Here is a 25,741-nt window from a genome sequence, read left to right as displayed (position 1 = left end):
CGACATTTTAATTTATCCTTTTGCGTCAATGAATGAAACCATGCAGGTGTATTGCATAAGGAGGACACTAAACAAATTATATGCCGATGAAACGGACATTGTCCGTTTTACTTGTGCAAAAAAATGATGATTAAATAACACCATAATTGACTATACATCATTGGTGTATTTTTTCGCAGTAATGATATATCATATGTTTAACATAACCCTCATCGTTTCAACTTGACATTTTTATGGCTATCTACAAGGCTTCATTAAAAATTACCCTTTTTATTTGAAACTGAATAACAAAATATGGTAATTAAGTCATCCTATATAAAACAATACATTTAACGTTAGACTTCAAAGCCCTGAATCACACTGGGGATAACGTCTTGTGATCAATATGGGTATTCGTGTGTTTTTACTTTTTCTTGGGCTTTTAGGGGTTGCAAGAGCCCAGATCGTAGGCACTACACGAAGAGGATCGACGTCGGCGACGGATTTATACACTGCACTTGTTCGTAAGTAGTCTTAAGAAATATTTAACGCAAATGCATATTGTCTACCTAGATAATTTGGAATTATATCTAAATGTTTCATGTTTTTCTATCAACTTCATTTTCCGAAAAGCAGGCCATAGAGCGCCTTGGTTTAAATTTCATTTAACCCTTATCAAGCTGGACACGATTGATTCTGCCTTTTGCGACCAGTGCAGATGATGAGCAGCCTGCACATCCGTGCAATCTGATCAAGATCTGCACTGTTCGCAATTCAGACTGTATCTATTTTGGTAAGCACCCCTTTTAACAGTTAATGGTACTGTCCAAACTGAGAGATGGACAAGTTCATTATAGAAATTAGCAAGGTAAGGGTAAAATCAGTAAGTCGACGTTTACAATGAATCTATAACCAAGAAATGCGAAATCCTTCCAAAATATATACAACATCTCGACCATTTTATGATTTTAATGACACAATTTTCGTTATACTGAGTTAGAAACGCAAAAGTTTACATCTAAATACTAGATGTTTAGCTGTGTGTTCTTGGATTTAACCTTTTGGCAGATTGTTAGTTATGTTAATTACAAAACCACCACAACGTTTCACTCGCTTCTGCTCACACGTTTATATGTTTAAAACAAGTGCCACTTTCACAAAATGTATTTAAACGGATTTTGATATCACTTCATTTTAAGAACGAGGAAATATACCTTCAGCAAAAAAACAAAACAAACTCATTCATCTCTATTTTTGATCATGACGTTAATTGCTTTACATTAAGATATAAATTTATCGTAATTCTTCTAGCTAATTAACATAAAACTTCAAATGCATTTATAACATTTCAACAGGAAACATATTGAATATATATACTTCCGATATTTCCACTCTTTATATATATTAACAATGAATCATTTTTTATACGCCCGTTTGAAAAAAACGGGACGTATTATGGGAACGCCCCTGGCGGGCGGATGGGCGGGCGGGCGTCCACAGACCTTGTCCGGAGCATATCTTCTACATGCATGGAGGGATTTTGATGAAACTTGGACACAGTTGTTCACCATCATGAGACAGAGTGTCATACGCAAGAACCAGGTCCCTAGGTCTAAGGTCAAGGTCACACTTAGAGGTCAAAGGTCAAATTCAAGTATGACTTTGTCCGGAGCATATCTTCTTCATGCATAGAGGGATTTTGATGAAAGTTGGCACAATTGTTTATCATCATGAGACGGAGTGTCATGCGCAAGAACCAGGTCCCTAGGTCTAAGGTCAAGGTCACACTTAGAGGTCAAAGGATTCAAGAATGAAAACCTTGTCCGGAGCATATCTTCTTCATGCATGGAGGGATTTTGATGAAAGTTGGCACAATTGTTCATCATCATGAGACGGAGTGTCATGCACAAGAACCAGGTCCCTAGGTCTAAGGTCAAGGTCACACTTAGAGGTCAAAGGATACAAGAATGAAAACTTTGTCCGGAGGATTTCTTCTTCATGCATGGAGGGATTTTGATATAACTTGGCACAAATGTTCACCACCACAAGACTGAGTGTCATGCGCAAGAACCAGGTCCCTAGGTCTAAGGTCAAGGTCACACTTAGAGGCCAAAGGTCAGATACAAGAATGACTGTCCGAAGCATTTCTTCTTCATGCATAGAGGGATTTTGATGTAACTTGGCACAATTATACACCATCATGAGACGAAGTGTCATGCGCAGTTCCCTTCTTTAGAATTACTTCCCTTTGTTGTTACTATAAATAGCTTATATTGTAACTTTTTCATTACTAGACGTAGTGAAAAATCGAGACCACTTTTCTGTAGTACAACATGCATGTTACATCCAATTTTGAGGTGTATTTTGACAAATCTCTACCTGGTAAGGATTTTTGTGTGGACTTAAAAAAAATTTTTTTGTATTTTTTTTTTATTATATATATTTTTTTTTTAAAGATTAACTTCCCTTAGTTGTTACTATAAATAACTTATATTGTAACTTTTTTATAATTGACCGTAGGGAAAAACCAAGACCACTTTTCTGTGGTAAAACATAGTTGTTACTTTCTAATTTTAGGTGTATTTTAAGGTATTTCTACCCGGTAAGGAGTTTTTTTGTGGACTTAGAAAAACAAAAGAATTACAATGATTACTAAACAACCACAAAATTAAAATTACATCTGCAAATACAGGTGCTAGAGTAAATAGATTTGCTGTGACGGGCGTATAGTGTGACATTCTGGCACTCTTGTTTCTCTATATTTTCATTCTTTACATATCAACATTAAAGCAATTACTTTCTGTTTCGATTTTTTAAAATATCATTGTTGTATTTCCATTATAAAATGTGTGTATATACACAATCTTATTCGCGTATTGTCCAAATGTTGTCAGATTGCTCTTGCGCAGTAATATTTGGACATTAAAGTAGGACTCGCCATGCTGTTAATCATTCAAAGAAAAGAAAATATATTCTAAATGTATTCGTTTATTTTTTAACTCGTAACACAATATTTACGGCGCCATATCGTTCACGTTATACTCACATTCCAAGTAAATTATTTTAACCGTCGCCTCTCATCTATTAAACTCTTATTAATTTTAAATAAAAACGAATCATGCAGCATGAGGAAAAAAACAATCGAGGGTAAGATTCTTAACTTCAAATGCAGCCGTCCGTACTAAGAACTTGTTTGATATCATCCAATTAAAATCTTCCAAGATTTGCATTATCTAAGCCTATGGTTGTAATTAGTATGCATCTGAGTGCATCTGAAAAGATCTATATATCAGGTTTAGACGCGATAATTTCAATCTAAAGTTCTTTAGTTCGTGGACAAAGATGGATCTTTATCGGATGCTGCTTGTCTTCGTAATCCTTGGGCTGACTAGGGCCCAGCTATTGCAGCCTCCGAGCAAAAATGACTATTTGACTAAAACTATAAATAGGCAAGGTGGCACGAGGCCCACGTCAAAAGTGGATGTTTACAGCGCTTTAGTTCGTAAGTAGATTTTATTGTTCAGTGCATTAGAATTATTGTCATAGAACACGCTAATAAAATGTATAGTATTACTTATCGGCCATAATTTCTTTTTTATTTCAAGACATTCATCCAAAAAAGTTACAAACATTGTAAAATCAACTTTGTTCAAGTATTGTTTTGAAATATGACTTCTATTAGTATATTTGTACCTTATAAGATATACGTATATTACATGGTGGTGAGGTAGACGTTTTTATTTTTAATATATTTACATTCGCCCTATTCCTTTCCTTTGAAAATTAGGACGTTCAATTTGTATGAACAGCAATAGGAACGTCAATGATGCTTAGCGATAACGGGCCGCTCGCGTATAGTCAGGGAGAACGTTGAACGTTCCTTAGATGACGTTGCAGTTGTTCCGTCTAGCGAACAGAATGGCTTGAAAGCTGATTTTAATGTTAAATACAACAAAATGTGTGCAATTTATAATATAAACTTGTTTACAAATGGAAAGGAAATATAATGTAAATATAAGAAATGTAACTTTTTTTTCGGTGTTCATGCGAAATGAACGACAGAATAGGATCGGCAAATCCATGAATTGCGCTATTAATAAGAAAAAGCGAGAGGCGATTTAATAAAAAAAGAAAAGTAAACAATGTATTAAAATTTACATTGCGTTGTTCAAAAATGATGATAGATTTGGATACCGGCCTTTTGTAGGTTAGTGTTTTCTTCATTGCCAAAATGGCTAGAAGATCTTTTGTTTCCTTTGCTGAACAATCTCTCTGAAGTACACGATCTTACTAAGGTAACCTACAAGTACCGTTTTAGGAGATAATTTTAATCAGACTGCCTAGTTGGAATTTTCAACGATATATTTTTGTGTCCATGGTCAAAGGTGTTTTGTCGAAAATGCAAAAATGATGGACCTGGACTCGTGATTAAAGACCAGAGTGTGTGTGTGTGGGGGGGGGGGGGGGGGGATATTATGGGGGGGGGGGGGGGGGGGGGAATTATACGAATTGGGTTGAAACTAGATCCGGTATTATAAGTAGTGACATTTTGTTATTTGTCTTATAATGAAATTTTTAATGATAAGAAATGTTCAGATTCTTTTCATGATTTAGAACTTGCAATATTGGCTAAGCCGGAACAATACCTTAGACCTATATCTGTTTGGACAGTAGGTTTCTAAGAATAAAATGGCTCGGTACTCGCTCACATTTCGAAGTCCTCTAAAACTTTGCTTATATTTCTTTATTATGAAGTTATTAGCTTGTGATTTGTTTTTGCAAAGTATCCACTGAAAGTACGAAAACTGTTCTCTGTCCTCTGGCCTATTGGACATTTCTATACTTATACTGCACACAATGAGACATAATTACCATTAAACAGATATATCAGGCAAAATGCCGAACCAAATATCTACAGTGCAAGTATTTTTGATGCGATAAAACTAAATACAGACGTTAATTCATTCAAATTTCCACGAAATCTTTTGACCCAAAAGACAGAATATTCCGGAGGTCACAACGCCCGATCGGCTAACATTGTTTACATACGTCATGTGGTCAATTTGTCAATAGAAAGAATGCGTCGTGACACGAAGTTAGAGTGTTTTAGCTTCCGTTAGTTATTTTGTCCTTCCAGAGAATTATAATAATTAAACAATGTGAATGAAAGAGAATACCAAACTTCAAATATAACAAATCTCTGTTTGAGTAATTCCATCTGGGTATGAAATACATGAATGTTAAAAACGTATAGGCGAAGACCTTCGGCTACTTTACACTATAAACACGTCAATTTATTCATATCCAAACCGCAATTCATTTACCTAATAAAAAGCGTGAAAAAGACAATATGTCGATCAAAAAGCGAGTTAATAGTTTGCCAAGTTCAGACGAGTCATTCACCTTTGCAAAAATGGTAGATAAAGTGTTTATGCATCTGGTTGGATTTTTACTGATATCTTACGCCCATGGGCAACGTGTTGTCGTTAATGATGGACTTGGGACAGTGATCGGGAGAATGGGTGGGAGATACAAAACTGGAACAATGTCTGATTTAATAAGTAAGTTTTATCATGATTATCTGAAGTAAAACAAAATCTCGCAAGTTTGTCAAATTTAGAAACAATGAATGATGACATTATTATAACGTAATTACATTTATTCTATGTGTGCCAATTTATTATACTTCTTAAAGAAGAAAACGGAACATTTAAAAGAAATACTAAAAATATTTCACTCTTTTTTTGTAAAAATGTAAAATGATAAGTTTTGTAGTTTATTAAATGTTAATTGGTATAATTTGTCAAAATGATAAAGTAGAAGTTTTATAGGCCATATTTTGCACATACTGCGCATGGGCAGATCAAATGTTATTTTTTGTGTTTTAATTATGCATAATTAACGTATCAATGGTGAGGGTACATGTCATTCACGACGTAATCATATCTTTCGGTTTTCATTAAAACGTGTTTACCTATCTCGCTGTATATGCGTTTTACAGACCGGATATCTTGGAGCGGGGAAAATGCGTAAAGATGTTAATAATTGGCTAGGAACATAAACTTTATACGAGTTTATCTCAAACTAACGATACTCGTTATAAAAACGGCCTATATATCATCAAAAGTAAGAGAGTCATAGTTTTTATTTATAACCCTGCAAAGAAAAAAGTTGAGGACCTATCGAATAAAATTTAAATGGATAAATTAATACAGGTGTCTTAAATTATGTAAAAATAATATTAATCAGTCTTGTATGTCATCGCTGATTTCCTGATATTCCCTCATCCCCATTCAACACACAATTAGCCAAATAAAGTAAACGGAAATCCATTGACAAATCTTACAACCTCTTTTTTCAAACCCTTTAAACTGTAGAAAACAAATACGTTGAGACACTGAACAACTTTTTTTTTCTGAACGACTTAATTAACTCTTATCATGCTGGACACGACTGATTTTACCTTTGCGATCAGTGCAGATCATGATCAGCCTGCACATCCATACAGTCTGATCAAGATCTGCACTGTTCGCCATTCAGTTAGTAACTACCTTTTTGTATGCACCCTTTTAACAGTTAATGGTACTGTTCAAATTGAAAGATGGACAAGTTCATTATAGAAATTTAGCAGCGTAAGGGTTAAGATTCAACATTTTGTATATTTAATTCTACAAAAAGATCGAGATTAAGAATTAAAAATCAGGTTCTCGCTCTCCTGTTATATATGTACAAAACTTGATGTCCAGAGCAAGTAAAAATATGTTACAGTTTGCCCAAGTTGCTCTGCCAATGGCCTATTTCATTCAAATCTGGTCATTCTATTTCACATACAGTTGTCACATCAACACTGTATGTATTAAATTTTATGGCGAACTGTAAGACGGTTATAAGTTGAATACAGCAGTTTTAAGATATTAATTTCGAGCGAGCGTTATATTAATTTCTCGCTTCGCTAACGCTCGCTCGAAACTGCTGTATTTAACTTATAACCTATACATATAAGATAATTTTTACCTGTAATCCTTCAAAGTCGAATAACATGAATTCGCTTTTGTAATGCAATTGATGGGATAATATCAATCACGGCTCATACCACATTAATATCTCTTATAACAATCCATTACCAATTTGATATATGTTTTAATTAGTTCATTTATAACCGAAATTTATCAAATTATATTGCATAATCTGCGACATTCTACGCAAATTCTTAAATGCTGCGCACTTACAATATTTGCAGCTGCAGTTGAACGATGTACACATGTCAACAGTCATTTTAATAATAACATTCAGTCCAAAATTAAAAATACAGAAAAAATATGTCATATAGATATATATCCTTTTGTTTCCTTCCAGAAACTAGAAAATGTTATTAGAGATGTAATCAACCAATATTATTATAATTCATATAGGACCATAATTTTCCTTGTATGAGACCAACGCAAATTGATATTGTTCTAAGGAAGGGTTTTGGCATGAATAAACTTAAGAAAATAACTAAAAGTAACTAAAAAACAATAAACATTAGTGATAACAATAAGGTCCCAATCGCGATTTGAGTAATTTCTCTTTGGTATGAAATATATACTCTCGAACTTCTTTCGTTTGAACTCAGATATTTCCGCGAACACCACCCTCGCTCGAACTCCTCGTCTGGACCCAGCAAAATCCCTATGTAATGTTTATTGTTCGACACAGGAAAATTCGAACACCAATTGTTCGACCTCTCGTACTTGAACAACGGTCCCGTCACGTTTTATAGTTCATTTCACACCTTTTCCCTTGAACGCGTGTCATATATATATATATTGCATTTGTAAACGCAAAACCTCGATGACTCAAACTACCAATAACTCGAACAAATTTTGCCTGACGAGTTCGAACGAATGAAGTAGTTGCGTTTAAAGTGTGCGCGGAGACCTTCAGCTTCGTTACACTATAAACACGCCCATTTACTCATATCCAAACCGCAATTCATTACTTTAACAAAAAACGCTAAAATGACAACATGCTGTTCAAAGAAGTGATAAAATATAGCACCTGTTGTTTTGAAGCTTTTTAATTGTTTGGTTTTATTCGTCGTTGCGAATATGGCAACAAAAATGTTAATTCTGCTTGTTGGATTATCTGTGATATGTTTAGCCCATGGACAAAACCGTTTTGTCGTTAATGACGGAGTTGGGACAGTGATTGGGAAATCCGAGGGCTTCTCTTCACTGTCTGAAACAAAAGCAATTACAGCACTGTCTGATTCAATAAGTAAGTTTTTTTATTTAATTATTACACTCGTAAACTTGAAAATGACCGTGACATAACGACGTTTTGGCTTTGTTGGAACTGTCAATAAGACATTATATCATTATTAGCCTACGCGATATATTCTCGTTTATAAGAAATTGAAACATCTCATAATTCGGCATTAGATATGTATCACTTTATTAAATGTAAATTAGTAAGTTTTTACATGTAATTTAAAGTTAAGTAGTATAATGTGTCTTAATGATGACGTAGAACTTCTTAATGTGGTTGCTTAGTTGAATTATTTTGCACAGTCTGCGAATGAGGATAACTAAGATATCATATTTGAGCCGCGCCATGAGAAAACCAACATAGCGTCTTTGCGACCAGCATGGATCCAGACCAGCCTGCGCATCCGCTCAGTCTGGTAAGAATCCATGCTGTTCGCTTTCAAAGCTTATTGCCATTAGATAAACTGTTAGCGAACAGAATGGATCCTGACCAGAGTGCGCGGATGCGCAGGCTGGTCTGGATCCATGCTGGCCGCAAAACCACTATGTTGGTTTTTACATGGTGCGGCTCATTTCATTTTTTGTGTAATGTGTCTTAAATTATAAATAAGTGTTCTTCTATAGTGATAAGTAATTGGGTCACACGTACTAATTCATACACATGCTTATACTGAAGTACTCAACTGACATGATTTTCCCAAATGTTTAGTAGTTGGAAGAGTTTTAACCCTTACCCTGCTAAATTTCTGAAATGGACTGGTCCATCATTCAGTATGGACAATACCAATTGTTATTCAAAGGTGTTATCACTGAAAATTTACTGAAAGAAGAGCGAACAATGCAGACAATGATCAGCCTGCTGATCTTGGTCTGCACTGGTCGCAAAGGCAGAATCATCAGCCGCCAGCAGGCTAAAGGTTAATATATATTGATTACGTTCTCTTTACGTTCTATGAAATCTTCAGTATGAATACATTATCTAGCAAATCTGATTAATCGAGAATAAATTTAGATTAATTAAGCTGCGATTATACATTGTTTCCTAAGGTTTAAATCAAGTACTGAAAATGAAAAAAAATAACTTATTTACTTAAGGCTTTTCAACTTGTCCAAGAGTGGTCGTGAAGTATAAAAAATACCATCAGGAAATTCTGTGACTACGTATCTATTGGCAAGCAAGAAATACGAACTAAATTAAGCAACATGTTTTGAAGACGCATTAAATACTGACTGTATGTCCAGCTGTTCAGGATTTAATCAACGTGTTTATCTCACTTATGTATCAAAACATACACGGTCATCATCTAAAAAAAGGATATCTCCCTTATTCAAGCGGGATATGTGTTACCATTTGGTAAATTATTAATATTTTGATATTTTAAAGACCTCTCACCTATGATTTTCTTGGACATGTTTACATCGTTTACATATATTTTACATATTGCAGAAGTTTTAACAAATTATTGGAAGAAGAAAAATTAGATTTTTTAATTTTCTAACTATCATTTAGTCAGACTTTGTGCAAAAAAAAAACTGCTTTATTATTTTTCAAAGGAAGCAACTTTTATCTTGTAAATAAGTCTAACATTGTGACCTATGTACCTACGGTGCCCCTAAAGTGACATGTTACACACTTTTTTTCCAATTAGGTGATGTGAGACTTTTTTTTTTATTTCGTTTAAACGAAATAACTTATTTCGTTTAAACGAAATGATTATTTCGTTTAAACGAAATAATATTTCGTTTAAACGAAATAAGTTATTTCGTTTAAACGAAATTATTTCGTTTAAACGAAATAAAAAAAGTCTCACATTACCTTGGAAAAAAAGTGTGTAACATGTCACTTTAGGGGCACCGTATTGTACCAGTGGTTGAGTGAACTTTGTGTTTTAAGCGTGTACTGAAATATATTTACGAATCAAGTTCTCCCTGATCTTATCAGGGTGTACATAGTGTTCATGATTCTACTCTTTAACTTGTGTGCATTAGTACCTATTTCAACCAATTTCTTCTCATTTTCATTTTAATTACAGTTTTGAATAAAGTTAGCAAAGATATTTACAGTCTTAGATAATCATTGTTTCAGTTTCAAGTATATTGTATGGTTCATTACTAATCTCGTAAAACCCTGTTTAGGAGGAAGTGACAATGAATTTCATGCTAAATTGTTTTAACTGTATACCGGTATAAAATCTGTATAACTGTGTACATTGATTAGAATTTAATAAAGATTAGTATGTTGCGCAGCTCATTATAATATGAAATTTAATCATATGTGTTATTTATCATTACAGAGGTCAATATCCACTGTAGAAACGACCCTTACTAATAAACTTTGATAATGTGGCAGTTGACCTGAATGCAATCGACACTGTTTATTGTCCAATACAGGTAAATCCAATAATTGCTTTGCAATAGATCTATGACGGATTATCTTTGAACACCCCTGGACTTATTGGACTCAACTGCCACATTATCAAAGTTTATTAGTACAATGGACTTGTTTGCTCTGCTGATTAATCATATGTGTTATTTATCATTACAGAGGTCAATATCCACTGTAGAAACGAACCTAATAATGGACATGTTTGCCCTGCTGATTAATCATATGTGTTATTTATCATTACAGAGGTCAATATCCACTGCAGAAACGACCCTTACAATGGACTTGTTTGCTCTGCTGATTAATCATATGTGTTATTTATCATTACAGAGGTCAATATCCACTGTAGAAACGAACCTAACAATGGACTTGTTTGCCCTGCTGATTAATCATATGTGTTATTTATCATTACAGAGGTCAATATCCACTGCAGAAACGACCCTAACAATGGACTTGTATGCCCTGCTGATTAATCATATGTGTTATTTATCATTACAGAGGTCAATATCCACTGTAGAAACGACCCTTACAATGGACTTGTATGCCCTGCTGATTAATCATATGTGTTATTTATCATTACAGAGGTCAATATCCACTTTAGAAACGACCCTTACAATGGACTTGTATGCCCTGCCGATTAATCCTATGTGTTTTTATCATTACAGAGGTCAATATCCACTGTAGAAACGACCCTTACAATGGACTTGTATGCCCTGCTGATTAATCCTATGTGTTTTTATCATTACAGAGGTCAATATCCACTGTAGAAACGACCCTACAATGGACTTGTTTGCCCTGCTGATTAATCATATGTGTTATTTATCATTACAGAGGTCAATATCCACTGTAGAAACGACCCTTACAATGGACTTGTATGCCTGCGATTAATCTATGTGTTTTTATCATTACAGAGGTCAATATCCACTGTAGAAACGACCCTTACAATGGACTTGTATGCCCTGCGATTAATCTATGTGTTTTTATCATTACAGAGGTCAATATCCACTGTAGAAACGACCTTACAATGGACATGTTTGCTCTGCCGATTAATCCTATGTGTTTTTATCATTACAGAGGTCAATATCCACTGTAGAAACGACCTTACAATGGACTGTTTGCTCTGCTGATTATCATAATGTGTTTTTTTTTATCATTACAAGGTCAATAAAACCACTGTAAGAAACGACCTTTACAATGGACTTGAATGCCCTGCCGATTAAACCTAGTGTTTTTATCATTACAGAGGTAATATACCCCTTGTAGAAAGACCCTTACAATGGACTTTAGAGCCTGCGATTAATCAATTGTGTATTAAATATTAAGAGGTCATATCCACTGTAAAACTGACCCTTACAATGGATTGTATGCCCTGCGAATTATCCAATGTGTTTTAAATCATACAGAGGTTTAAATTCCAATGTACGAAACGATCCCTTACAATGGACATGGTTTGCTCTGCCGATTATCCTATGTGTTTTTATCATTACAGAGTCAATATCCACTGTAGAAAAGACCTTACAATGGACATGTTTGCTCGCTGATTAATCATATGTGTTTTTATCATTACAGAGGTCAATATCCACTGTAGAAACGACCCTTACAATGGACTTGTATGCCCTGCCGATTAATCCTATGTGTTTTTATCATTACAGAGGTCAATATCCACTGTAGAAACGACCCTTACAATGGACTTGTATGCCCTGCCGATTAATCCTATGTGTTTTTATCATTACAGAGGTCAATATCCACTGTAGAAACGACCCTTACAATGGACATGTTTGCTCTGCCGATTAATCCTATGTGTTTTTATCATTACAGAGGTCAATATCCACTGTAGAAACGACCCTTACAATGGACTTGTATGCCCTGCCGATTAATCCTATGTGTTTTTATCATTACAGAGGTCAATATCCACTGTAGAAACGACCCTTACAATGGACTTGTATGCCCTGCCGATTAATCCTATGTTTTTTATCATTACAGAGGTCAATATCCACTGTAGAAACGACCCTTACAATGGACTTGTATGCCCTGCCGATTAATCCTATGTGTTTTTATCATTACAGAGGTCAATATCCACTGTAGAAACGACCCTTACAATGGACTTGTATGCCCTGCCGATTAATCCTATGTGTTATTTATCATTACAGAGGTCAATATCCACTGTAGAAACGACCCTTACAATGGACTTGTATGCCCTGCCGATTAATCCTATGTGTTTTTATCATTACAGAGGTCAATATCCACTGTAGAAACGACCCTTACAGTGGACTTGTATGCCCTGCCGATTAATCCTATGTGTTATTTATCATTACAGAGGTCAATATCCACTGTAGAAACGACCCTTACAATGGACTTGTTTGCCCTGCTGATTAATCATATGTGTTATTTATCATTACAGAGGTCAATATCCACTGTAGAAACGACCCTTACAATGGACTTGTATGCCCTGCCGATTAATCCTATGTGTTTTTATCATTACAGAGGTCAATATCCACTGTAGAAACGACCCTTACAATGGACTTGTATGCCCTGCCGATTAATCCTATGTGTTTTTATCATTACAGAGGTCAATATCCACTGTAGAAACGACGCTTACAATGGACTTGTTTGCCCTGCTGATTAATCATATGTGTTTTTATCATTACAGAGGTCAATATCCACTGTAGAAACGACGCTTACAATGGACTTGTTTGCCCTGCTGATTAATCATATGTGTTATTTATCATTACAGAGGTCAATATCCACTGTAGAAACGACCCTTACAATGGACTTGTATGCCCTGCCGATTAATCCTATGTGTTTTTATCATTACAGAGGTCAATATCCACTGTAGAAACGACGCTTACAATGGACTTGTTTGCTCTGCTGATTATCCAGACCAATGTAAAGGTAACAATTTAAAACTGTATCTTTTAACATAGTTTACAATGTCAATTATTAAAACCGTAAACTTACAAAAAATGCTTTCATAACGTTTATGTTAATACGGATAAGAATTCATTTGCTTAAAAAAAAACCCCACATTTATTCTAAGCAGGTTACAGTGCGTGAATATATACATGTATACGAAATACCGGTATAATTAAGTTTTAGAGCATTTTATAATTTGGTAAAAAGTAAACTTTAAAGGATATTACATTATACAATTACTGACTCTTGAGCCATTGGATATGATGTGATATTCAACGGAAGAGGGCATGTGCGTGAAATTAGCCAAACCATCCAGAGTAGCCAGAGTTCAGCCAGAGTTCGGCCAGAGTTCAGCCAGAGTAGCCAGAGTTCAGCCAGAGTTTAGCCAGAGTAGCCAGAGAAGTCAAAACTCTGGTTACTCTGGCTAGCCAGAGTTCAGCCAGAGTTTAGCCAGAGTAGCCAGATAAGTCAAAACTCTGGTTACTCTGGCTAGCCAGAGTAACCAGAGTAGCCAGAGTTCAGCCAGAGAAGTCATAACTCTGATTACTCTGGCTGGCCAGAGTAGCCAAAGTTCAGCCAGAGTTCAGCCATAACTCTGGTTACTCTGGCTGGCCAGAGTAGCCAGAGTTCAGCCAGAGTAGCCAGAACTCTAGTTACTCTGGCTGGCCAGAGTAGCCAGAGTTCTGCAAGAAAAGCCAGAGTTTGTAGGATGTTAAAATGTTATGGCTACTTTGGTCAGCCATAGTATCCAGAATAGCCCGACTCGCCTGGATTTTTATTTGCTTTGGTTAGTCTGGCCAGAGTATCCAGAATAGCCCGAGTCGCCTGGCTGAACTCTGGCTACTCTGTTAGAAACAGCCAGAGTGACCAGAGCAAATGATATCATGGTGACTCGGGCTACTGTTGCTACTTTGGCTGAACAGAGTAACCAGAACATGTTAAAAATCTAGAAACTCTGCCTACTCTGGTTGAATTATGGCTACTCTGGCCAGCCAGAGTAACCAGAGTTCTGGATACTGGATGAACTCTGGCTACTCTTGCTTAACTCTGGCTACTCAGGCCAGCCAGAGTAACTAACCAGAGTTCTGGCTACTCCTAGCCAGAGTAACCAGAATTATGGCTACTCTGACTGAACTCTGACTACTCTGGCCAGCCAGAGTAACCTGAGTTATGACTTCTCTGGCTGAACTTTGGCTACTCTGGCCAGCCAGAGTAACCAGAGTTATGACTTCTCTGGCTGAACTGTGGCTACTCTGGCCAGCCAGCCAGAGTAACCAGAGTTTTGACTTCTCTGGCTGAACTCTGGCTACTCTGGCTAGCCAGAGTAACCAGAGTTTTGACTTCTCTGGCTACTCTGGCTAAACTCTGGCTGAACTCTGGCTACTCTGGCTGAACTCTGGCTACTCTGGCTACTCTGGCTGCTCTGGCTAATTTCACGCACATGAAGAGGGCAGTATGGACCGGGGCTGTTTTATCATATGGGTATAGGTTTATGAATAAGTAACAAATATTTGTTGCAACATATTTAATGTTTGAAAGTAACAATAACTGTGTGAAATGTCCATTCTGTTTTTAGAAAGTCATGTTTAATGGGGAAAACCCACTAACCATTAAACATGAAATATAGTTTGAAAGATGATGAGCGGTTTCGGCCAATGAAATTTAGGTTATTTTTAGAACATATAATAAATATTTTGATTTGAAAACGTCATTAAAAATGTCTGTAGTAAATATTCATGATGTTTTTAAATTTCGCCAGATCTATTGTATGATCCATCAAAGCCGTAACCGGGTCGTGAATTGCGACTTACTGTGTTTTTGTAAGGCATACAGTGATTCATCATTCTAAAAGAATCCGGGGTGTTGACAGGGCCTTTTTGAATTTTGAATAGAGCTCAATTTATGCTTAGAATGTATATTAATTGTCACAGAAAAATTTAGCCAAAAATCCTTTTTTTTTTTCATTTTAAAAACATTTTCGTTCAAAAATTTTGTTTTTATGCTGCCAAGGATATCTAAAAATATATTTTCATACTCTATCAGAATTGCAATTTTAAAATTTTTTGGTGTTCAAAATGGGTGAAATTTTCAACGAAAAATTCCCTATCAAAATAGGTTTTAAAAACACTTTGAAAACTGAAATAATTCCTATTTCCCCCGTTGTTGTTTAGAACGAAACATAATTGAGCCGTGCCATGAGAAAATCAACATAGTGGCTTTGCGACCAGCATGGATCCAGACCAGCCTGCGCATCCGCGCAGTCTGGTCAGGATCCATGCTGTTCGCTAACAGTTTCTCCAATTCCAATAGGCTTTAAAAGCGAACAGTATGGAGCCTGACCAGACTGCGCGGATGCGCAGGCTGGTCTGGATCCATGCTGGTCGCACACCCATTATGTTGGTTTTCTCATGGCACGGCTCATATTACCTTTTCGCAAATTGTTAATACTTACCTAGCTTTGATCATGGATCATGCTGACCTACATCAAATGCATTGTGTTTCAGTATGTATGCATATTAAATTTACTTCTTATCTTAATTCTTCGTCATCTTCTTCTATATTATGAATGGTACTGTTTTATATTTAAAGGACTCGTATTGTAGAAAGATGAATATAACAGTATAGTTACAACATACTAAGAACGTAGAAACAAACTGATAAATGATTGCACAAATGTTAATACAAGAGAAACTTAAATTAATGGTTTATACAGTAAGATTCAGCATTATGTAAATGAGGCATTACAAACGAGTTATAATTTGTTATCATTTCAATCAGTATTTTTGTTATTTTAGTATCAATTCCATTTGATTGATGTATCGCAGTATAATTAACAATCATTTATATTAAAATTATGCAAGTCCTAAAATAGCTTTTGGCGAAATATGAAAAAAAGACACGTTTTGTTATACTGAATGGCCTACTTTTTGATCCAATTTCATCTAATAAGGGGTTTTGTCTTTTTCTCTTTAAATATGAGACAATTACTTCATGTTGTTTATCATTCCAAAGAACTCTAATGGCGATTTACGTGAACGTTTTCTCAAAAAAAAACTATCGTGAATAATATGGAATTGGTAATTTCAACAGTGAAGTTCTTACATTTGTACATTGACATAACATTGAGGAAGAATGCAAATGTACATCCATTATTCACTGAATCGTATTGAAACGTTCAGAATTTCTTAATTGACATCAAGTAAAGCATACATACCTGCAAAAATTTATGTATATTTAAGGAAACAATTTTTGATAATTTACAGAAATTTTCCTATAAGAATACATTTTCATTTTATTTTTAAATATACAATTACCACTCCAAGAGATCTATAAAATGGTGTGTAACTGATTTCTTGATCTTAATGAATAAAACTGAGATCTGCCAAAGCCCCTGATACGGAGTTTGTAGATCAAATATTAAGGCAAATGCCCTCAGAACAAATTCAAAAGAGTTTATTTTAATTTACAAATTTTCTTAGAGATCTACCCTTTTCTACTCTGACGAAACAGTGCCAAATATCACAACAAAAATGACGAAAATAAAATGACTTATTATGATAAGTATGTTTTTCAATTTCCACAGAACAATGGAACTTCCCAAACCCATGTACTCAAAATAACATCGATATGAACGTTACAAAATTTGTGCATCCTTTCGATAAAACCAAATTCTTGATGTGTGGGCAGCTTGGCAAACTTTACATCGTCCAATGTCCCCAATACGAGGTAAGTTCTGTATGCGTTTGTCCTTATCAATATTATGGGTTGTAAATATTATTTTATCCAGCCGTCTTTGTACCATATCAGTATTTAATACGGGTTTTAGTCAGTATTCTATCTGTTTCATATGGTATTCAACCAGTATTCTATCTATTTCGTAACAGTATTGCCTTTGTTCAAGATCAGAACTAGGGTTTTAGTCAGTCTTCTTTCTGTTTCATATGACATTTAATCAGTGTCCGTTTCGTAATAAGTATTGCCTTTGTTCAAGATCAGAACTATGAGTTTTAGTCGGTCTTCTTTCTGTTTCATATGGCATTTAACCAGTGTCCGTTTCGTAACAGTATTGCCTTTCTTTAAGATCAGTACCATGGGTTTTAGTCAGTATTCTATCTGTTTCAAATGACATTTAACCAGTATCCGTTTCGTAACAGTATTGTCTTGTCTTTGTTCAAGATCAGTACTACGGGTTTTATTCAGTATTCTATCTGTTTCAAATGACATTTAACCAGTGTCCGTTTCGTAACAGAATTGCCTTTCTTCAAGATCAGTACTATGGGTTTTAGTCAGTATTCTGTCTGTTTCATATGACATTTAACCAGTGTCCGTTTCGTAACAGTATTGCCTTTGTTCAAGATCAGTACTATGGGTTTTAGTCAGTATTCTCTCTGTATCATAACAGTATTGTTTTTGTTTCATATCAAACCCACAGCCAAACTCAGCATCTGAATGTAAAGCTAGAATCTTTACCGGATAAAAGTCACATTAGCACTTCTTCAGCACGTAATCTAGCATATGAAATTCATTTTGACTCGATCTTACAGGGATTTGCTAAGAATGTTCATTAAATATACCGATGTATAATGTTTTAGTTGTTCCACGAGGGATGTGGTCAATGCATTGGGGAAGGAGCGTCGCTTACAGCGTCTTGTGGCGAAGTACCATATCCACCTGTAAACAACAATCCATGCACACGGGAGGCAATTCTTGCCAGTGAGTTCTTAATTTTTTATGCGTTAAATAAGATAGAATATAAACATTTTCTCTATGTAGTTACAAAAAGGTTTAACACAATGACAATTACTTAAAAACAGACAGTTTCCTTACAGCTCAATTCGTTCCTGTATTCGTCAACGTATAATTTCTGAAACTTAGATTTTAAAAATTACTATTGTTTCCTTTCGTTCTGTCACAATTATTTTAGCATAGATTGGAATTAAACTTTGCATTAATATGCATTTAACAGCTACACTTAGCTAAACAAATTCATCAGTATTAAAGTTATGGCAAACTGAATAGTTACCAATCCTATGTCTAAGTTACAGACTTAAAAAGTTAATGAATACGGGCCCGGATATTGTCAAGAAATATTACCTTTCAATACATGATACTTTGTAAAATTTAAAATTGTGTATGTAGTATTTATACATATAGAGTATCCATTTCATAAACTGCTTAATGGCTTTTTAACTGCTTACAAGCATGGACGAGACAAACATTAGAGCAAAACATTCTGCGTCTTTCAGGTCAAGAGCCTTCGACAAATGCTTTTTTGATATTAATAATAATTACAATGATACTGGATGTCCCAAAAAATAAGTGAAATGACAAAGTATTAGTAGTATACATATTCAATTTTGCCGTATGTTAGGTGAATACCAGACGAGTATACAAACATGCCCAGCAAGCATTATATATGCGGCCGGTATTGGACCGATATAGTATTCAATATCGTTCCTATATTATTTTTCATAAACGACGTAATATCGGTCCGCCATAGTTTCCGTCAGATAGCAGTATCTAAATGTCGGACCAATATCATTACCAGATAACCGGTATTGGTCCGATATGCGTGTGTTTGATGTGTGGTATTTTTGACACATTTCCTTTTAGCGTAGTTTCAGTATTTTGCTTAGCTTTTCTTTTTTTAAACAGTACCAGCATCGACTATACTGATCTAATTTATTTTTAGTTTGGGGCATCCTGTATGACAGAAAGAATCTATTTTTATTACACCCTGTATTAGTTTTCAAATGGTTTTTGTATTGATAATTCATGCATTTTGGATACAATTAAAAAGCCATTAGAATTACACTACCAAATTACATTTAAAAGAATATTCGATAGATAAATGTGAGCTCTGCTTGACACCTTTATATGCAACAGCAAGGTCACGCTTATTAGTTTGAATTTAGTGCGGTACTAAACTACACGCGTAACCGCAATGATAAACCCCGTTCTGTAGTACTACTTTCAGGAAATAATTCTGTATTCTGTATTCAGAAACTTTCTTAGTTTGTGAACAGTAACAGTTACATAGCATCAGTTTCGACAAAGTCTCGACAAAGTTTTAGGACGGATCTGCATTTTATTTCAGTATCCTCGACGTAGGTAGCGTAACATGGACAATAAAATGTTTGATTAAGAGTCTGAGCAATTAATAAAACTAAATTTTGACCATGAGAGTGACCTTGCTTCTATAAACAAACTTTGAGAAGGTAGCATCTAAAGTTCACACGTTTTATTACAGACATACCATGCAACGACATAGCCTTGTAAGCACAGAAGAAAAACAAAGAGAGTCACACGCGAACTATGTGCACAAATATTTATTCATCATTAGACTAGATCATTGCATAACTGACTTATTGTCTGCATGAATGTAGATATTACAAAATAAAAAATGTGAATGTATGTTGCTGCCTTCAAATTTGTTTCGGTAATGGGATTCATATCAGTACAAAGGCTTAATATAAGGCTTGACGGACCTAAACAGAACTTTCAACAGAGCACAATTTATACCCGAATCGCAATATTTAAAGCTTATTACGAAGGGATGCAGTAGTTCTACAGTAGTGCAATTTGTGTTTCTTTACAGACAAGTTGTTCTTCCCTTTCCGTGGAAACCTTTCTCGGTTCATTCACTGTGACATATGGGGAAAGCCGTGGGAAAGAATATGTACACCTGGAGAGGTTTGGAGTATATGGGATAACACGTGTGTATTACCGCATCTTCTTAATCCTTGTAACAGACCGACAACTGACATAAACTACTTGTACGGCCATCCTTGCGATCCTGCAAAATATCTGACTTGTGATATTCAAGGACGAGCACATGAGATTAATTGTGCAAGAGGCGAGGCTTTCGATGAGAAAACACAAAGATGCCGAGAGTATAGACACTTTAAAGACCAAATACTGAGTAGTTACTGCGAACATTACGTGTTTGGATTTAGGCAGTATCATGGTAAAGATGGTGTTGCAATAGACTCTGTAGTGACAGGGGATTCCAGAGGTTCTGGTAGAGCCATTTCAGGAATAACAGGTCAGGGATTTCAGAGGGACAACAAAGGTTTCACCATTGACAGAACAATTAGAAAGGCGGACGGTACGGTCTCAGTAATACGCGATTCATCTACACAAGGACTGAACATAAATTTAGATTTAAGGGGCGGCTCAGTAGATAGACAGACCGACTTACAAGGACAGGGAGACGGTACTGCAGCGTTCGACAGGACTACACAGATCCGAGGCGGATCTTTAACTGGACAGATAAAAACAGATGGGCAGGGACAATTTGGTGGTAGTTTAAATGTAAATAGAGGTTCAGTGAGTGGAGGTAGCTCTGGCACGATTGGAGAAAGTTCATTTGAACAAGGATTTAACAGCGGTTCATCCAGAAACTTTGTTGATATTCGAGAAAATTCACTGTTAAATGGCCCAGGTACTGCAGAATTTGTTGACATCCGCAATGCGGGCACTAGCGGAAACAGTGCTAATATGATTGACATCCGTGGAGAAAAAGGCATTGGTACAAGCGGCATGGTAGATATCCGAAGTAGCGGGGGTGGATTGGATGTTACTGGTGGTATGACTGATATTAGAAATCAACGTACTGGTGGCATTGGTATGGTTGATATTCGTACAGGACAAACCACTGGTACAAGAAAAATGGTAGATATTCGTGGGAAAACCACTGGAAATGGTATGGATGTCATCGGTCAAGGATCTGACGGTATGACTGATATTAGAAATCAAGGTACTGGGGCTAATGGCATTGGTATGGTTGATATTCGTACAGGACAAACCACCGGGACAAGAAAAATGGTAGATATTCGTGGGAAAACCACTGGAAATGGTATGGATGTCATCGGTCCAGGATCTGGTAGTATGACAGATATTAGAAATCAAGGTACTGGGGCTAATGGCATTGGTATGGTTGATATTCGTACAGGACAAACCACCGGGACAAGAAAAATGATAGATATTCGTGGGAAAACCACTGGAAATGGTATGGATGTCATCGGTTCAGGATCTGGTAGTATGACAGATATTAGAAATCAAGGTACTGGGGCTAATGGCATTGGTATGGTTGATATTCGTACAGGACAAACCACTGGGACAAGAAGAATGGTAGACATTCGTGGGACAACCACTGGAAATGGTATGGATGTCATCGGTCAAGGATCTGGTAGTATGACAGATATTAGAAATCAAGGCACTGGGGCTAATGGCATTGGTATGGTTGATATTCGTACAGGACAAACCACCGGAACAAGAAAAATGGTAGATATTCGTGGGAAAACCACTGGAAATGGTATGGATGTCATCGGTCAAGGATCTGGTAGTATGACAGATATTAGAAATCAAGGTACTGGTGGCATTGGTATGGTTGATATTCGTACAGGACAAACCACTGGGACAAGAAAAATGGTAGATATTCGTGGGCAAACCACTGGAAATGGTATGGATGTCATCGGTCAAGGATCTGGTAGTATGACAGATATTAGAAATCAAGGTACTGGTGGCATTGGTATGGTTGATATTCGTACAGGACAAACCACCGGGACAAGAAAAATGGTAGATATTCGTGGGCAAACCACTGGAAATGGTATGGATGTCATCGGTCCAGGATCTGGTAGTATGACAGATATTAGAAATCAAGGTACTGGGGCTAATGACATTGGTATGGTTGATATTCGTACTGGGCAAACCACTGGGACGCTGGGTGCGGGTGATATTACAGGCCAGCAAAGCAGCAGATTTGTAGACATTCGTGCTACCAGAACTGAGACTGGAATTAGTGGGGATGGTATTGGATCCAGTGGCATGGTAGATATTCGTGGCAGCGACGGAACCGGAACAGGTCGAATGGTGGACATTCGTGGTTCTCAGTCCAATGTATCAGGCACTCAAATCGGCACATCAGATGGGCGTATGATCGATATAAGAAATATCGGATCCGGCGGCGATAGAACTGTAGATATAGGTGCCGATAAAACCCGTTTATCTAGCAATTTTCTTGATATCCGTAAAGGTCCTGTCGACGGCGGATTTGTAGATGTCAGTGGTACTCAGAATGCCGTGGGTGGCGGTATGGTTGATATCAGAGCTCAGGGAAGCGGGACGAACAGTGGCAAAATGGTGGATATCCGTGGCGGAAAAGCTAGTGGTACAAACAGTATGGTTGACATCCGCGGAGGTTCAACCGGAGGTGGAATGGTGGATATCCGAGGTTCTAAAAGAGAAGGAACTGGTGGTATGATAGATATTACAGGAGGCTCTACTGGTAATGGTATGGTAGACGTTCGCAGGGGAAGCGGTTCTAAAACTATGATAGACATTAGAGGGTCAAGGACATTAGACGGAACTGGAGTAGATACGTTAGACCCTGTTACAGGTCAAGGTCAAGCAAACTGGGTTCGAAGGGGTCAAGTTTCGAGTCAAACATCAAATGCTCAATTGACAGGAATAATGAACCAACAAAATCAGGGCTCGCTTACAACTGGAAACCGAAAAGGAATTGGCAGCATTTCGTCGTTTGATATAAGGAACCAGTTGGGACTTAATGGTCATGCAGGCACAGCAAACGTTGATTCAACTAGAACCATTAAAACTGACACAATAAGGATCAGTGGAACAACTGACACTGCCGGACAAGGAGCACAAGGGAGAGGAACAATGAATAAGCTTCTGAACACGTGGAACCAAATAATTGGAACTGACTCCTCCGGTACAAGGCGAGATACATTAATCCAAACGGGTATGAATCAAGCTGGTAACAGGTTTGGTACATCTAATTCAATTCATCCTTCTCGCCTTAGAATGTATGACTACTCTGATATTCCGTACAATGAGCCTTGCACACAAAAAAATATTGACGAAGGAAGAACACATTTCAGATATAGGGGCTTCCCGCACAGATTTTTACAGTGTGACGCATCTGGTTATATGTACGCTATGAACTGCACACAAACAGATTGGTTCGATGTGTATACCAACACATGTGTTGACGGTCCTATTCATGTTGATAACAGAGTCCAGTAGCGTTATCATAAAAATATTCATAAGCATACGTAAATATTGTCGTGACTGTATATACAATTACATGTTGAAACGTATATTTTTCATATTAGTTGTACTCGACCAGGTGTTGATCTTGTACGACTGGAACTCTTAATATAGACGTTCATTGATCTGTCCAGCGATTTGTCACAAAGTGGCTCTGGATGTGTCCTTGAAATATATATTTAATACTATGGTCACCGATGGACGAACATTCGTGAGTTATATTCCCATCACTTGCATAGATATGAAAGTAGCTGAATAAGGAATTTTGACAATAAAATCTATAAGAATATCCATTGGAAGCATAGAATGCAACTAAGCAAATAAATAGCAGACCCGAGTTAAATGCGTCTGTTTATGAGAGGTACTGGAAAGTGTAACACCCCTCATGCCCCCCCCCCCCCCCTCCCCCCCACACACACCCTCAGCACCGGCTTTTAGCGGATTTCCAATACATAGATATTGAATGAACTCTATGATCCCAAAGGGCTAGAAAATATAACAATGAAACCAATTTCGGGGAGAATTTTCACGGCTGGCCTATGGCAGTAAAAATACTGATATTATAGTTAATAAAATATGTAAGAAGATCCTCTGGAAGCATAGAATGCCATTAAGCAAAACAATAGCAGACACGGTTTGATTATTGTGTTGGCTTTAAGACCACATGTGTTTTAACTTGGATTAAACACATCAGAATAAAGTACAAAAACTGCAGGCCTTTATTTCCTCTTCTCGGTTAACAATACATCGTGTAAATTTACCTGTGTTGGGAGACCAATTGTTAACAAAGGTCACTTCTTCGTTTCATGTAGGTAATCTTTACTGACTGTATATCGTATCTTTCTAAGCTGATACATTCTATCCACCGAAAGCCTCCCTGAAATATATATGAGCCGCACTATAGTGCATTTGTGACCAGCATGGATCCAGACCAGCGCCATGTTGTTCGCTAACGGTTTCTCTTATTGCATCAAACCGAACAGCATGGATCTGCGTGCGGCTATGGAAACACATTTTGTCTATACGAAATAAGGATTAGTCTTTGTAATTCGGGTAGAGATTGTGATCAAGACGAAGCCTGTGTAAATTTAAGAAATAATAAGTTCCCAAACGTAGTTTATCGTAGAATAACCCGTGTTTTGAGTTCTTATGCGTAAGAATATATCACGAAGGCCGTAGGCCTGAGTGATATACCATTACGCTTAAGAACGAAAAACTAGGGTTATTCTACGATAAATCACAATTGGGAACTTGTTTTTTCGATTCTAACACGACATACTAGTATCAACAGTGTTAGAAAAAATAGTAACTACTTTTTACGACCGTGCTACGCACTTGGATCGGATGACGTCATTGCACGCGAGTGGTTTATTGCAGAATAACTCGAGATAGATTTTGCTCTACATGTATGTAAGTTATTCGCTGGTCGTGTTAGAATATGCATTTTACCAGTAGTTATTTAGTCTATTTAAGCATGATGTTAGAAGGGCAAAACATTGTTTTGTATATATCAATCACATGTAAATGGCATCTTGCTTTTGAAATTGGATGTAGTTTTTGTATAATGAAGACGTATTGTATCTAATAAATTCATAGTTTTCTAATTACTGTTTATTATTAATTGTTGAACTGAGTGCTTTGAATATCAAAATACACGAACGTTTTTGAAGAATTTTTGTTCAAAATATTAATGACCTACACACCGAGTAAGGTGAAGTATACCCTACCGATATACCTACCTAATTACATCAAATTCAAACATCCAATATGAATTCACATATCAAATAATGTATATGCATGTGTTGTAATACGAGTTACATGGCAATTTGCTAAATCAACAAGGGTACTGAATATTTAAAGTGAACACGTGATAGAATAGAGCAATAAGAATGTGACTATCTGGCCAATGTTATAGAAATATATATTACAACTAAATATCATAAAGGCAGGTGAAGGAATATACTAGATAATTTACATATACTTTAGTGAAATAAACCATTGTGGTAGGTCCAGGGCACGTAACCCCAGACAACATGGCCTGATCCAGCAAAAATAAAAATTGAAACAGGATCAAACGCTTATTGCATCATTAGTATTATTGAAGGCGATAATTTGTAAACGTAGTGAAATATGCCGTCTCTTTATA

At 36.4% G+C, this 25,741-nt stretch overlaps 1 protein-coding gene across 4 annotated transcripts; it reads left to right on the top strand.

Moving 5' to 3' along the window:
- Positions 1-331: 331 nt before the first annotated feature.
- Positions 332-25,199, top strand: LOC123551824 (uncharacterized transmembrane protein DDB_G0289901-like). Of its 4 annotated transcripts, none has more exons than XM_045341061.2 (5): positions 332-503; positions 13,429-13,503; positions 17,108-17,250; positions 18,117-18,237; positions 20,123-25,199. In XM_045341061.2, exons 1-5 carry the CDS (start codon positions 386-388, stop codon positions 23,569-23,571), a joined length of 3,906 nt encoding a protein of 1,301 aa, XP_045196996.2. In that variant the 5' UTR covers positions 332-385; the 3' UTR covers positions 23,572-25,199. The 4 variants fall into 4 exon arrangements, with proteins under 4 accessions (XP_045196996.2, XP_045196979.2, XP_045196987.2 ...); XM_045341044.2 differs by lacking the exon at positions 332-503 and adding an exon at positions 3,287-3,481; XM_045341052.2 differs by lacking the exon at positions 332-503 and adding an exon at positions 5,376-5,540.
- The last annotated feature ends 542 nt before the right edge of the window (positions 25,200-25,741 follow it).

This window comes from Mercenaria mercenaria, chromosome 15 (genome assembly GCF_021730395.1).
Source record: "Mercenaria mercenaria strain notata chromosome 15, MADL_Memer_1, whole genome shotgun sequence".
Taxonomy (NCBI): Eukaryota; Metazoa; Mollusca; class Bivalvia; order Venerida; family Veneridae; genus Mercenaria; species Mercenaria mercenaria.
Note: the sequence above shows the minus strand (reverse complement) of the source record. Positions and strands in the feature narration are given on the sequence as shown.